The sequence below is a fragment of the Helianthus annuus genome, chromosome 14, assembly GCF_002127325.2.
Source record: "Helianthus annuus cultivar XRQ/B chromosome 14, HanXRQr2.0-SUNRISE, whole genome shotgun sequence".
Taxonomy (NCBI): domain Eukaryota; kingdom Viridiplantae; phylum Streptophyta; class Magnoliopsida; order Asterales; family Asteraceae; genus Helianthus; species Helianthus annuus.
Window position 1 is genome coordinate 88,095,040 of NC_035446.2, and position 15,985 is coordinate 88,111,024.

Below are 15,985 nucleotides of genomic sequence, written 5' to 3' on the forward strand. Positions count from 1 at the left end.
TCGAGCTCAGGCTCGTTTGCACCCCCTATATATAATAATTTAAACTAGTGGGTATCCCCGCGCTTCGCGGCGGGCTTTCAGTCGGTCGAAAACGTATATACCCAAAAATTTCTATATGAAAACTATATATATAACACTATCGAGCGAAAAGTTCGGGGGGTCGGGCGCCCCTCCATGCCTCTTGTATACTTTGCCCCTGTCTGTCTTTCACAAAATTTTAAAATATACTTTTTTAATAACACTATAAATATAAAAGTAATGTTGGAGAGAATCTATATATACTTAAAAATTTAGTTATATGAACTATTTTACAACCTTCATTAATGAGGCTCTTAAATACATTTGTGTACAAGATTGTAATTTTACTATATTTACAAGTTACGAAGCACCATGTACAAGGATGTGTAAGCTATTTAATCCAAAATTTTAAGACACCGAAGGGTAATTTGCCATCTTCTTCTAGAACCCTAATAGTAAAGACACGCCGCTTCACTTCATCTTCCCCCTAACCCCTCCAATCCCATAAAATCCACCACACCCTACATAGCTTCTCTGAAACACCCTAATTCCCAATAAACTCATTTCCATTTCATCTCCATCTTCAATTAACGAATCAAAATCCAGTGCGATGTCATCGGAGATTGAGGTGGTGACGATTAATGTCCAGTTTTACCAGATCAACCAACGAGTACAGAGCCATCAAGAACAGGCTATTCACAAAAATCCATGGAGAAACAAACGAATGTGAGGAATGAAGTTCGATTTTTATCCGTCAAGGTACGTTTTGTTGAAGCCGGATCATCACATGCTGTTTCCAGAGTTGAACTACAGGTTTAGGTATTTTACTTTGAGTCGGGACCCATGTGACAATAAATTAAAATGGATATGCGATATATGTAAAATTGTTGTCTTTTTTGTAACAGTTCTGATTCCTGAATGTGTAACTTGAAATGATTGCTTCACCATCATCTTCAATCGTCGGTTTCCACAGAAAACGACGACTGATGGATTCTAGGCGACGACGATGAACACCTGGCGGCGATGGTGGATCGATTTAGTGACGAACTTGGTTATGGTGGTGAATGGAAACAACGGTGGATTGAACACCGACGGTGACGGCGAAATAGGATTCCCACGGGTATTTTGGTGACCGAAGTAAGATCACTTCGTCTCTCATTTGTTCCTATTTATGATTTTAAGTTCTTTAGAATTGATCTTAAGGTTTTATATGTAGGATTATGTTTCTTGATTGAATGATGAAAATAGTTTGTTGAAGGAAAAACTTGATGCAGCAAATAACTAATTTGGATCTAAGGTAGGCTTAACGTTATTTAGTTCTTTGATTTCTTTTATTTTGTTACTTTTTATGGGTTTTGAGTGTGTACAAAATACTAGGTAGTCTGGGGGCTATAAACGTATTGCAGGTATTATCATAGTTGTGTGTAAAGAACACTTTTTCATTTTTGTTAATCTGGGTGATTAGATAATTCGGATGGTGTTGCCTGGTTTTTGTTATAAAAAATGAATATGAAGATGATGATGGTAGTATAAGTATGGAACTTATATACTTTTCGGTTATTCGGAACCATTCTAAGATACTTTTTACATTAAAAGTTGCAAATTACGTTCCTCATGACCAGCTTTTATCTATGTTGGGTTGTTTAATGACTGGTCGATCCAGAGTTTTATGCATTTAAATGGATCACACTTATATTGACCCAAGAATTTATTTTTGCGGACATTTTCACATCTGTGACACACTGTTAAGTTACCCAGGAGGTCCTCATGAATGTTAGTGCACTGTTTTTACATTGAAAGGGTGAAAAAAATGATATGGGTTTTCAAAACCCCCCATCGCTTCAAAAGGCGCAGTGTTTACATACAACGTAGCTGAGGTCTACTTTTTGGCAAACATTTTACTAGACGGGGCAATCTTGACCCAAAACCTTCCAAGTGGGTCACTTTGGGTTGCTTTTTAAATTATATGGGTTGGTTTGGGTAAGATATTTTCACTCAATGGGTCAAAATGTGCCAATTAAAATTCCATCTCATATACTTCCAGGTCAAAACGGGTCGACAACTTCAAAAAGATGGATCAATAATCAAACAAGTAAGAATGGTAAAGATGAAAAGGTATGAGCCCGTAAGTAAGAATGGATCAACCAAGTATGAATGATACGTTTAAATCCGTTAGACGGATTTAAAACATAAAAAGGACGAAATTAACCTACATAAGAATGAGTTGATAGTTTAATCATGATGGAGTCAAACGGGTCATATGAGTAAGTATAAAGTAAATGGATTTATTTTCCATCTTTAACTTTTTGACCCTTTCTCTACCCACTATTACCTACAGCTCTTTATTTCTTTAATACTAGCCTTTGTTTCTTTCAGTAATTGTGTTTTAATACTGGCACTTATCGACTACCTTATAAGAATGGGTAAAGCTCTTCTTTTTGATATTTTTGATGAGGTTTCAATACAGGTAAAGCTTTTCTTGAAATCATACGAGTGGGGGGATAACGAGAACACAGATCATCAATCAACCAATAAAAAACCCCTATTTTCTTATTCAAATCACCCACAACACTGCAAATTCAACAACTTTTTCAAATCTTCTCAATTGATTCACACTATGAGCAATTCAAGACTCTAAAGATCACCACTTTAACAACAATCTCAAGAAACAGAGATATTCAGGTGCTGTCAATTTGAATTTTATAGAGTTTAATTACTTTAAGATCTTATTAGTGGCTGCCCCATATGCTTTTATCTTCTTTTTATGTAATTATTATTATTATTGTTGTTGTTCTAGATCCCTATCGATTTGTTTGATTAATTCTTCATATGGGTGTTTGTAAATTGCATTGTTTTATTGTGCCTCTTTGAATATCCCTGTCATTTAATATCATTCATTAGGATATGATTAATTTGTAGACAGTTGAACGGTCTTTGGTTATGCTATAAGATTGTCGGCTTTGTTATGTTTGTAGGTTCATAGTTTCATTTCCTCCTCTATTGCCATGGTCAGCCCCCTTAGTTTGCAAACGTCCGACGGTGGTACAAGCAGTCATATGTTCCTTAGTGAACTCCGTGAAGGGAGCACCGGACCTATCATGATAATGGTTTGTAGAAAATGGGACGTGACAAGTTAATGGCAGATACATGAGCACCGACTATATTGTCACTGACATAAAGGTAGTTTTTTACCCTCTGCTATCCCACATTCTTACGCTTTTCTACTTTTGATTCTGAAACAAAAATCTACGCCTTTATTTGCGCAGGTAGGTGTGATGCATTGCACCGCAAGGAATAACATTGCCCACTATTTCTTTGACAAACTCAAAGAGGGCGGTGTATATTTGGTTAACTGTTTCGCCGTGCAACCTACAAATCAGTATCGGGTTCTTAAAGACAGCCCCTTTGTGATTGGGTTGCATGGTCCGACAACTGTGAAGCGGGTTGATAATGACGTCGGTCGTTTTGAACGCTACCCTTTCCTGCTTACGGCGTTTAATATTAATAGTAAAACGGTAATATTAATAGTAATAATAGTAATAAATAAATAATAATAATATTTTTTATATTTTTTAATAATAATAGTGTTAATACCTCCGATCGAGCTACGAACACGAGTAGGTAGGCGGATAGGGGGCGGCGGGGCTGCGCCTTTTTTATTAAAGACGCTAATGATTATTATTATTAATAATAGTAATTAATAATAACAATAATATACAAATAGAATAATAATTAGTAATGTTAATAAATGAGTGTGAAAAGAATATTCTAAATTATACATGTTAATTTTTTTAAGACCAACTTAAAGCAGATTATAGATACGACACAGTTATTATAGTTAGATGTTACCGGTTCATATCATCAGTATGCTACGTGTTTTAAAATAATTAATGATGTGATTCATTTAACATAGGTAAAACAACAAAGTAAAAGTTCCCAAAAAATGTATTCTGATTATAAATTTATGTCGTTTTGGTAAGTTGATCATAACAATAACAATACCACAGGGTTTGTAGTATGGGTGCAATGTGGCCATTAAATCATAAATGCAATACTTGGCCTTTTTTTATTTGTTTGTCCAGCTCAACATCGACTATGCTCATCGATTCGGACGAGATACCTGCGTTGCAGTCTTTCAAGGCGTCCATCAGGTATTATTACACCCTCAACTAATTACCATCTGCTTACCTGTTTTGCACTGTTCTGTGCTTTGCCTGACTATTTGCATGCGTTTCCCAGCCGTGTTGCCGTCGACGGTACTAGCGAGCCAATTACCGAGGATGTAGCCTGTGTTGGCACCCTAAGTGAGCTTTTAGACAAGGTGCGAGGCAACAAGACTAAAAAGAAGGTACGCTACTAACTTACTTTACAACTTAGACCCCACTTAGGCCTACGTAAGCCACATGAATGAATGAATGAATGTGATTGGAGAATGAATGAATGAATGAATGCGATTGGAGAATATTAACGGCCACATGATACCTTTTCCTTTTGTGGGACCTATTTTTGAAAAATGGTCCAATAATCTGCCTTGTGGAAGTTTCACCTATAATTGATTGATTTCCATAAACAATGTAATTGTGCATATTTATTTTTAGATAACCGTCTACATAAATGTTTCGTGCTTTTCCTTCGAAGGCCTGCTTATGCAGATTCGGATTCGGAAGAAACAGTTGACAGTGACCCACATGAAAGGTATACCGTCTGCACTTAGTGTTAGTAATGAAAACCCGTACTACTTTTCGATGCATATATACGTAAACATAGTATACCATTTTTAATAGTTTTCTTTTCGTTATTTCACTGCAGTTAGTTGGCTGGTGATGGGATTGGGGATGACAGTGGCATGCATTAGCTAAAGTTTGGTCTATGTGTTATCCAATAAGATAGGAAAGCGTGCGAGAGTTTATGTGTTTTTCCTTTTTCTGTTTCATGTTTTTTTCTCTTGGAAGACATCTTTTTCCACATCTTTTTGGCCGGCAAGTTTTGCCAAGGAAACAACTTATGGTCCATGGTTTAATAAAGTTTAAGCACGCCCCTTTGTAGGCGTATTGTCTTACATGTTATGCACCGGCCGTGTTAGACGTCTTAACTCGAACAAACAATAGCTATTATGCATGTCGTGCATCGCACGGGCTTTCTCCCTAGTTGAATTGAAAAATATATCATATTAGACTTGGTTAATTAATGAGTTGAGCATATGCGTTGGGTGGCAAAAACATAAGAAAACAAACTAAAGTCTTTAAAACCTAAAAGTAACAAATGCTACTGGTGCAAACCAACGATATCTTTTGATATATATAATAATAATGATGGAAACATTTGCTACTGGAAAAGTCAAGACACAAGTTGCTGAGAGAAACTTAACTGCTAATGCAGATCAAAGTATTGTTGCCAAGTAACTTGCTATTGTTGAAGACGCCAGTAGCGGGTCACTACTGATGAAGACCAAGTTGCTATATACCAGAAGCGATGTAACGAGGGGGCCCCCCCGAACTTTTCGCTCAGTAGTTTTATATATGTAGTTTTCGTATAGAAAATTTTAGGTATATACGTTCTCGACCCCCCGGTTCTATAGAATTTTTTTGGGTATATACATTTTCGACCCCCTGTCAATATCATGGGAATATCAAGGTAAATGACTTACGATAAAACAAATCGACTAATTTTGCCGGTTCATAGCTTTCTTCCATGAAACATTGTGATGAACAAACACAAAACACAACATGACGAGGTATGACCCGAACCGGATACTACCGACCCGGTCATGACCTGTTATTTTATTATAAATAATTAATTATAAGCATTTATTCTAGAATATTCCATTCTGCATGGATAAATCACGTAACTGAATCCCCGTTCTTTTGGGAAGATCGTGTAAATCCCTAACTTATTGGAGCCCATCCCAAGTTAGGAGAAACCCTAATGGTAAACTATAAATAAGGGAAAACACCTAAGGTATGATCATCTTGCTCTCATTCATCTTCTCTACTCACTTATACTTTCTCCCAAAACCGAGACTTATTCTCACGCCGGAAGGTGGTTACATGAATAACCCCATTCCTGTAACGAGTCCTAACGGTGTTCTGTTTTGCAGTTAGTAGTTCGGATCGCCAAAGAGTTGAAGTCCTAGTTGGCTACTACCGTGAAGGTCAGTGTTTCTTCACAACAGATTCACATGTGCATTTCATTAACACATATCTTCCTCCCATTCCACATAAGCGCATCTTGATGTGTCAATTTCGTACAATTTCTCATGTGTGAAAAATCAAATTCATATAGTTACTTTAGAGATAAACGTGATCATGCATATTGCATAGGCTAGAAAAAGGCATTTCCTCTATATTAATTTACATCTTTGCTTATAGACACAAATATACTTTTCAACTTTGTATAAGTTTTGTTGCATGTAATACAAGCACATTTAATGTTATACTTTAAAGGCACCTTCTATTAAAGCAACACTAGATGTAAAACCTGTGTACAAACACAGGTAGTCTTTAGAAATTTTACATACCAAATTTTTATTAAACAAATGAAAATAATACAAAACTTTAATTTATGTTTGAAGACTTATGTTAGAACAATGGTTGAAGACTTATCAAAATAAACTCATTGTTACATAATGTGCCATAATTAACCATATTGTCTCTTTTAGAACAATGGTTAAAGACTTAATCAAATAAATATGGAAAGAAAGTGTTCTATTATGGCCACACCACATGGCCGGTATACATGCTTTATAATTTTCCAGACAATAGAGATTTTACGCATAGTCATTGCTAAACCAATACATACACGTACTACAATTCTCTAAGATTACCTTAAAGCCATTGATGTTGGGACCTGAACTATCAGGTCATCTCTCTGGAAATTCTCCTGCAAACACTTCCAAACAAACTCTTTCCGGTGTTCCCCTCTATTCCAAGAAATAGTATAGTTATAATTAACATCAGTGTAATAAAACAAAAAAAAATCCTTGAAAAATCGAATACCTTTACATTGAATGCATCGGGTTTGGAGATCAGGTTCCGTTGAAGCGGCTGTACATATTTCAAAACAAAACAAAACCTATTAAATTGGAGGAACTTATATAGGATTATAGTAAACCCGTCAATATCGAAGAAGATGAACTTAGCAGACCCTTCAAGCCAGTGGATGCTACTTTCAAATCCAAGTTTACCAAAAGAATAGCAGAAGCTCCCATCAAGGAAAAGCCCAAGATGCCTCAGACGGTAGGCAAATATGACGGGCTAGGCGATCCTGATGATCATCTCAACCTATTCAAAAGTGCTGGAGAAGTAGCTTGCTGGCCTATGCCCCTCTGGTGCAAAATGTTTGTCCGAACGCTGGTAGGCGCGGCCCGAGTCTGGTGGGATAGTTTACCCATGGGGGAGATTGACAGTTTTGAAGATCTCGAGGCTAAGTTTATCTTATAATTTAGCCAACAGCGTAGACACACAAAAGATCGAAACGAGCTCCTCCACATCCGACGAGGAGACAATGAAACGGTAGGAAGTTTCATCGCTAGATTCAATAAGGAAAGCCTGGCAATACTAGGTGTCACAAATGATCTAGTGTGTGGAGCTTTCCTACAAGGAGTAAACGATGATGAGCTATTAAGAACACTTCATGGAAGAGATGGTGTGCCTCCCACCATCGACGAAATCCTGAGGATAGCCAAGGTGTACGTTATACAAGAAAAGGTCGTAGCCGCCAGTCACGCGGCAAATAGGAAAAAGGAGGCTCAGAAAATCAAGAAGATAGAGAACAGCGAGGTTCTAAAAGCAAAAGTAGAGGAGACAGATACCAAAGGAGTGATAGAACGGATTCGCGGTATGATAGGTCTAGAAACGCCTACTCAAGGAATGAATCCTTTAAGCCGCGATCCGAATAGCCCAACTTGAGCAAGACGCCAGCAGAGATCCTAACTTCAGAGAACCTCAAGTTTCCCTCCAAAGCCGCTGAAAGACAACCCTAACAAAGATACAAGCAAATATTGTGAGTACCACAAGGGGAGCGGCCATGACACTAACAACTGTTTTCAGCTGAAGAAGCAGATCGAATACTTTGTGAAAGCGGGTAAGTTGGCACACCTAGTAAGGGATATCAAGCAAGGCCCGCCACCTGTCAAGGAAGAAAATGACAAGGCGGTGGGTAAAAGGCCGCGAGAGCTAAACATGGTATACACGGATAAGGGAAAATGGGCCAAGCGGAGTTTCTCCACGCTCGAACCCTGGATGTTAGCAACTATGACCATCGAGCCTCGTGTAGAAGACTTGCACCTCACCACGGACGCTTTGACCATATCCGCTGCGATGGGCGACTATCATATGAGGAGGATCCTGGTAGACACCGGGAGCTCAGAGGACATCATCTATGAACATTGTTTCAATAGAATGCAACCAGAAGACAAAAAGCTGCTTGAGTCGGTGCACGCCCCTATTAAGGGTTTCACAGGAGAAAAGGTTGATCCAATTAGCCAAATTACTTTCCCAGTCACGTTCGGACAAGAGCCCCGGGAAAGGACCATACTCCTAACATTCCTTGTGGTGCGTGCTGAGTCATACCACAATGTAATCATCGGAAGGTTCACCTTGGGGAAATTGGACGCTATAGTCTCCACGGCGTGAGGTTTCATGAAGTTCCCTACCCCGCGGGGTATTGCCACGGTGTTTCGTGACAAATTGGGAGAGATATTGAATACCAAAAGGTGCCGCCAAGGACCTACTGGAGCCATCGGCCCGGAATGATGGGTATTGAGCACACGCCACCCGGATCAGACAATTACAATAGGGGATAGCCTTTCCCCTGAAGTCAAAAACAATTTGAAACAGCTGCTGAGAAGGAATGCAGACATTTTTGCTTTCGGACACTCCGACATGACTGGAATACCCCGTGATAAGGCAGAACACAAGCTAGCAACACTCCTCGGCATCAAGCCGGTCGCACAGGGTAAACGTAGTATGGCTCCGGATCGAAAGGCAGCGGTTGTCAAAGAAGTACGAATGTTGGTGGAAGCTGGAATTCTCAGAGAAACAAAATATCATACATGGGTATCAAACCCTGTGATGGTAAAGAAGCCAGACGGCACATGGCGAATGTGCATCGATTTTAAAGATCTAAATAAAGCATGCCCCAAAGATGCATACCCACTCCCCGAAATGGATTTTAAGGTTGATTCTCTGGTCCCTTATAGGTACAAATGCTTCTTAGACGCCTATAAAGGTTATCACCAGATCAAAATGTCCAAAGAAGACGAAGAAAAAACGGCGTTTCATACCGATGTGGGCATCTTTTGTTACACCAAGATGCCTTTCGGTCTACGAAACGCCGGAGCCACTTATCAGCGACTCATGGATAAAGCTTTCGAAACACAAATCGGCAGAAACTTAGAAGTGTATGTTGACGATCTGGTAATCAAGAGCAGGGAAGAAAAACAAATGCTTGAAGACATTGAAGAAACTTTCCAAAAGCTCAGAGAATACAATATCAAACTCAACCCCAAGAAATGTTCATTTGTGGTAGAGGAGGGCAAGTTCCTGGGAGTAGTAGTTACCCGGGACGGCTTTAAAGCTAACCCAGAAAAGGTAGCCGCCATAACGCGGATGCCCTCTCCCAGGACGTTGAAAGAAGCGCAAGCGTTAAATGGGCGTTTAGTGGCTATAGACAGATTCTTGGCAAGACACGCTGAGAGGTCTTTGCCATTTATAAGGACATTAAAAGATTTCCTCAACAAGAAAAATTTTAAATGGACCAGTGAAGCGGAGGAAGCCCTACAAGACATGAAACGCTTCATCGAGAAACTACCCATGCTAACAGCTCTATACCCAGAAGAAGTGCTTAAAATGTATTTGGCAGCGGCCCACAACGCAGTAAGCGCGGTACTCATGGTAGAAAGAGATGGGAAGCAAACACCCATATCTTACATCAGCCGAGTATTGGCGGGACCCGAAACGCGATATCAACCCTGGAAAAGTTGGTACTAGCACTAGTTCACGCCACCAGGCGACTGCAAAGATACTTTCAAGGGCACCGCGTACAGGTCTTAACAAACTACCCATTATAGCAAATCTTGCATAAGCCTGAGATCTCCGGAAGATTGGCTAAATGGGCAATTGAGTTGGGAGCTTTGGATATCGAATATCAAAAACGCACAGCAGTTAAGGGACAAGTCATCGCCGATTTTTTGGCTGAAATTCCTGATGGAGAAACTATATTAGACCCCGCTATCCATGATATCCTGGAATTCAGTACCGCCAGGCAAACCTGGAAACTTTACACAGACGGGTCATCCAGTGGAAAAGGTTCCGGAGCAGGTCTAATGTTGATAAGCCTTGACGAGATAAGGATGATGTACGTCTTACGTTTCGATTTCGAGTGCTCCAACAACGAAGCAGAATATGAAGCGCTACTGGCGGGATTGAGAATGGCCCAATCCATGGGGGCTGCACGACTGGACGCGTATGTTGATTCTTTATTAGTTAGTAATCAAGTAAATGAGACCTATGAGGCCAAAGATGAATCAATGGCGAAGTACCTGGCTAAAACAAAGGAGCTCATAGCTTCATTTGATAACGTCACACTCCATCATGTTCACAGGGGAAAAAACCAAATAGCGGACGCTTTGAGCAAACTTGCTACCTCGGGTATGGAAAAAGAAGTAAAGGTCGAAACATTACAGATGCCCTCAATCGAACCTCGGGATGTTTTCGCCGTTACAGCGGAAGAACCTTGGTGGTACACTCCAATATTAAAATTTCTTACAAAAGGGGAGTTACCCCCTGCTAGGGGCGAAGCTCAGAAGATACAAACTAAGGCGCTGCAATATGAAGTTAACAATGGCATCCTATACCGAAAGTCATATCTGGGACCACTCATGCGGTGTGTATCCCCGGCGGAAGCAAAATACTTAATCCAAGAAATACACGCGGGTATATGCGGTATCCACGCTGGACCCCGGGCAGTTGTGGCCAAAATCCATAACGCCGGGTATTATTGGCCTTGGATGCACGAAGACGTGGTAGATGAACTCAGAAGATGCCGTAGTTGTCAAAAATTTGCCCCCCCAAACGCTCCGACCCAAGAACAACTTAATCCCGGTCACAGCGGCCTGGCCTTTTCAAAACTGGGCGATAGACATTGTGGGACCATTCCCGCTGGCCCCCGGAAAACTAAAATACCTGATTGTGGCGATCGACTACTTCACCAAATGGATCGAAGCCAAACCCTTGGCTAAAATAACCGCTGAAAATGCAAAAAGGTTCCTTTGGGAACACATCGTGTGTCGGTTTGGGCTGCCGTTGTATTTGGTAAGTGATAACTGAATGCAGTTCACGGATAAGGTCTTACAAGATTGGTGTGCAGAACTCCAGATTCAACAAATCGAAGCCTGTTGGACAGTATAAAAAGAAGGTTGTGTAACACCCCGTGTTTTCGAATGTCAAAGTCAAAGTCAAAGTCAAAGTCCAAGTCAACTTTGACTGTAAATAGTCTATTTTATGTTTTATTTGTATTATGTGGAGTAAGTGTTGTTAATCAAGAATCGAACTAATCGAATGTTTAATCGACTCGAAACGATTTACGACTGTGAATAGTAGGAAGTAACAATGCGATAAAGTTAATCAATCAATAATCAAGCTAATCGAATCATCAATCGAACTCGAGACTCGAACTATGCGAATTTGGTGTTATATTACTTGTGTGTGTGCCTTATGTGTTACCTGTGCGTGTTTACTTTATGTTTTGTGTGATGATCAGTTGAATCTATCGAAACTCGAATCGAAACTCAAAACTCAAATCGAATGCAATCGAAATCGAATTATGACAAATGGTAACGTAAGGATAGTGTGAAATGTAGATGATTGTATGTTAGATATAGTGATTGGGACTAAAAGTAATTTGAATAGGAAACTCTATCGTACTCGTATTGTCTTCAATCGAAATCGAAATATCAGAAATCGTCGCACCGAACACTCGAACCAGGCTGTTGATCGATCAGGCTGTCAGCCGATCGAACAGCCCAGCCGATCGGATGGACTGTTCGATCGAGCAGGCTGTCCGATCGGGATGCCTGGCCGATCGGCCAGCTCTTTCCTCTTTTGGAGCCTATAAATAGGGCTGTCATTGTCATTCTTTCCACTTTTGGAAACTCTCTGACCGACCAGCTCGTGCTCCTCATCTTTTCTCAGATTTCTTCCAATTCCGGTAAGTTTTCATCCTATATCTTGTACTTTCTTGATCAATACACACTCCTACACCCTTCTATCTTTCAAATCTTGATTTCTAACCGTGAAATCATCAAGATCTAAGCATTCTAGGATGATGTCATCATGGTGTTCTTTAAGAACATCATGTTTTGGCCTCAATCCACCATGAATAGCTCGGATCTAACCAATTTCCACATAAACAAGCTAAGATCTCTCACAGATCTGAACATTCGCATGATGTGAGGGATTGAAAGAAGGAATTCCAACTTTCTTTCAACTCTTTTACACTCAATGCCTTCAAACCGGTATAAACGGAGCTTGAGTCAACTCACCAATCATTCTAGTGGACGAGTGGTTCAAGATTCGGATTATATCTACGAGGTTCACCGACTTCGGGTTAAACATCAAACTACCGTTCCGAACAGTTCACCGGCCGGACTTGGGTGATTCCTGTCCGAGCAGGGAAAACCAGTAAGAACGAAAGTTCCATGGTTCAGCTCGTTGTCAAACTACCTCGAAATAATGTCAAATAATCAAAACAGCCAAGTGTTAGACGAACAGGCCGACCAGGTCAGCATGCTGACCGATCGGTTAGGTTGTCCGAACGGACAGCCCAACCGATGGGACATGTCAGCCGATCGACCAGGCTAGCCGATCGGCTAGCAAGTGGCCCCACACTTGACAATTTCATGAAGTACAATATTTAACGAGGTGATGTCCGATCGAACGAGCTGTTTGATAACATTACTCATCGGATCATGAGATACTATGCTTCAACCCTTACTCGATTTACAACTCCTAGTAGTACAAAGTGCCACCCGATCGAACATGCTGTTCGATCGATCAGGTGACATCCAGCTGAGGACTCACTAATGAAGTATCTAACCAATCGGTTAAGCCGACCGATCAAACAGATCGTTCGATCGATCGACCTGAAAGGCAAGAACACTTCAGTGTTTCCAAATACTACAACGAAAACTTCAAAAGGTCAAACCGTCATACACAAACACATCCTATTCAAAGGAAGAAACAATCCACTCGAACAGTCCATCCGATCGAGCCTACCGGCCGATCGAACAGACTGTCCGAACGGACTGTCCAGCCGAATGAACAACCCGTTCGATCGAACCAACTGTCCGATCGACCAGGCTGTTTGACCCATCATCACTTGTTTCTGTTTTACGTATTACTCATCGTTATGCTATCGAACTATTCAGGCTAACCCTACTCTCAAGCGCTCCCTTCAATCCATCAATCAATCGCTGTGAGTATACTCGATCCCTTTTTGCTTTTAGCACTTTTGGGTGTTACATACGTTACTTATAACAAAACACAATCGAACACACTACTCAATTATTTGAACGCTAACCGATTCGCATGTATTACGTGACTAAATGAATGCTTGTTGTTATGTTTACACGTGGAATGTTGTCTACCTGCCTTAACGATGTAGTACTATAGTTTGGACTCAGCACCTGTTCACACGGGGGTTGTTAAGGACAATTACTTGCAAGGATTACGGTGGTAATCATGTAGTGCGAACTGTCTCGGACAGTCAACCCGCAGTCATTGGTATCGATAGATCCATGTCGATAATTAACATGCTTCGTTTTCCTCTGTGTACGTGCTGGTTATGCGTAAACTATTCGAACTCTATATGCTATTATCAAACTTGTATGCTCACCTTTACATTATAAGTATTGACTTTATTTTAACATATGTGACAGGTGTTTAAGATGTTTGCTTGCTAGGAAAGCGAGGCTAGAATAAAGCTCTAGAGGCCCCCAACAAATAGTTGTCTGTCAGGAACAAGCGTCTAGAGCATAGTTGTCTGTAGATCTTGTCCGACCGGGTCTTTAGGAGCATTTGGACAATATTTATTTGTTTCATTTAAATCCGAGTTGTCGGAACAGAATATTTGACTGGTTGTTATCTGTAATAATTTGTTTTATTATTTGGGACACGGTATGTGACGTGTTATTTAAACTAAATAGTGATGATAGTTGTTATGGAAACTTCTGGACAATCTGTTTTGCTCAGTGCCATGCCCCGATGATTCCGCCATCGGTTGGGGTGTGACAGATTGGTATCAGAGCCATAACTATAGGGAATTAGGCTAGACACGACCTAGTCCGGGTCGCTGTCTTAGAGACCTAGACTATAGTTAGGAACCAACAGACCAAGCTTATGTGCTATATTCTAATATTCCTCGCTATCACTGCACTCGAATTTTCAAATAGAGTCAAGCGATTTAGTCGAGATTAGGTGTGAAAGCCGCAAACTCTCGACTGAATTGTTTGGTCAATGCTGATTTTATCAATTTATCAATGATTTCCTCATTATTTTCGATAACAAACGAGGATAATTATACCAAATCAGGAGTGAAATCCATATTTTGATGAATAATCTCCTCAAATTTTGCTAAGACAAGGAAGAAGTTGCTAAGCTAGGGGTGGAACCCTAACCTTGACAACTCGTTCCGGATTTTTAATTATCTCACCAAAGCCTCGACGGACTCCAACGACCTGAACTCATGAGGATGACCTAGGGAGTGCGTGTTGAATGCCCAAGAATCGAGGCAGAAACGCGATCCAGAAAGTCGAAAAGTGACGACAAGTCTACTGCGAATAGTCGAATCGCTTTGGGTAGTCGACGTCTAGTAGCCGCAGACAATCTATTTCTCGATTTTATGTGTTTCGATTTTGAGCCCGCAACTGCAGACTCTGACAATTCGTCGATTTTATGAGTTTTAAGTGTGTTTACCTGTTTAAATTGTTAGCGTCTTGAGATACTATGGGTTTTGATCTAATGTCTTCTGCTCCCGCAAATCACACAACACACTACACATCGCTAACAAGTCGCTGCAATTCTAGGCGATACTATGCTACGATATACGCCATACTGCACTCGACATGCTATACGATTATACGATATGCGATCACTATGTATGAACGACACGCGAGCTTTGAAAGATAGGTTTCTGTATTCTGACTGCATCTGTGACTAAATGTGTATGTGCTTCTGTGCTTACGTGTCTATGTGCTCTACGTGCCTACGTGCTTATGTGCTTCTGTGATTATGTGAATCTGTGACTTTGTGCTTATGTGATATGCAATACATGTTTCGACGTAATTCTAAGCTCTAGTAAGTAGTAGACGTGTGAGGTGAGATTCAATCATGTTGTGATTGAGTCCTGTGACGATGTTTGTTGCAGACAATGTCGTCTGGATCCCGACACCATCTTACTCGCCAAGAGAAGAGAGATAGCCGTCTCGCTGCTATCATCGCCAAGAGTGTGGCAAAAGCTGTGAGCGAGGTATATGAGAACGTCAGCAATTCGTCCGAGGAGTCACAAATTAAAGCTCCTAAGGATGCCAACAAGACTGGTTTCAGCTTCAAACAGTTTAAAGCATGCGGACCCAAAGAGTTCACCGGAGAAGATGGCCCTACCGCCATATTTCAATGGTTTGATTCAGTCGAAGTCACTCTGCGCCAAAGCGGCTGTCCTGAAAATCTCCGCACCCTTAACGCTACAGGCGTCTTCCAGTCACGAGCTCTAGACTGGTGGACGGCGAAAGAAACAAGCGCGGAAATGATGCAGCCTATGAGCTGACTTGAGAAGAGTTGAAGGCGATCATGATGGACGAATTCTGCCATTCCCATAACGCCAAAAGCTGGAGGACGAGTTTTGGAACATCAAGCAGAAGGATGGAGACAATGCTGCTTTAACTGCTCGCTTCAAGCAGCATAGCATCATT

At 40.7% G+C, this 15,985-nt stretch overlaps 2 protein-coding genes and 1 long non-coding RNA gene across 4 annotated transcripts; all 3 read left to right on the forward strand.

The window, feature by feature from the left end:
• LOC118486260 lies at positions 1 to 1,319 on the forward strand. The gene is made up of 3 exons (XR_004878112.1): positions 1 to 837; positions 924 to 1,155; positions 1,235 to 1,319. It is a non-coding gene; the product is annotated as an uncharacterized LOC118486260 (long non-coding RNA).
• Positions 1,320 to 2,385: 1,066 nt separating this feature from the next.
• Positions 2,386 to 5,077, forward strand: LOC110905578. Of its 2 annotated transcripts, XM_035982547.1 has the most exons (6): positions 2,386 to 2,700; positions 2,994 to 3,198; positions 3,285 to 3,533; positions 4,101 to 4,169; positions 4,258 to 4,366; positions 4,657 to 4,821. In XM_035982547.1, the coding sequence occupies exons 2-5, from the start codon at positions 3,166 to 3,168 to the stop codon at positions 4,279 to 4,281; spliced, it is 375 nt and encodes a 124-aa protein (XP_035838440.1). In that variant the 5' UTR covers positions 2,386 to 2,700; positions 2,994 to 3,165; the 3' UTR covers positions 4,282 to 4,366; positions 4,657 to 4,821. The 2 variants fall into 2 exon arrangements, 1 of the variants encoding a protein (XP_035838440.1); XR_002573241.2 differs by lacking the exons at positions 2,386 to 2,700; positions 2,994 to 3,198; positions 3,285 to 3,533 and adding an exon at positions 4,828 to 5,077 and having other exon boundaries at positions 3,563 to 4,169; positions 4,657 to 4,713.
• A 3,823-nt stretch (positions 5,078 to 8,900) lies between these two features.
• Positions 8,901 to 11,257, forward strand: LOC110906908. The gene is made up of 2 exons (XM_022151967.1): positions 8,901 to 9,893; positions 10,103 to 11,257. The coding sequence occupies exons 1-2, from the start codon at positions 8,901 to 8,903 to the stop codon at positions 11,255 to 11,257; spliced, it is 2,148 nt and encodes a 715-aa protein (XP_022007659.1).
• The last annotated feature ends 4,728 nt before the right edge of the window (positions 11,258 to 15,985 follow it).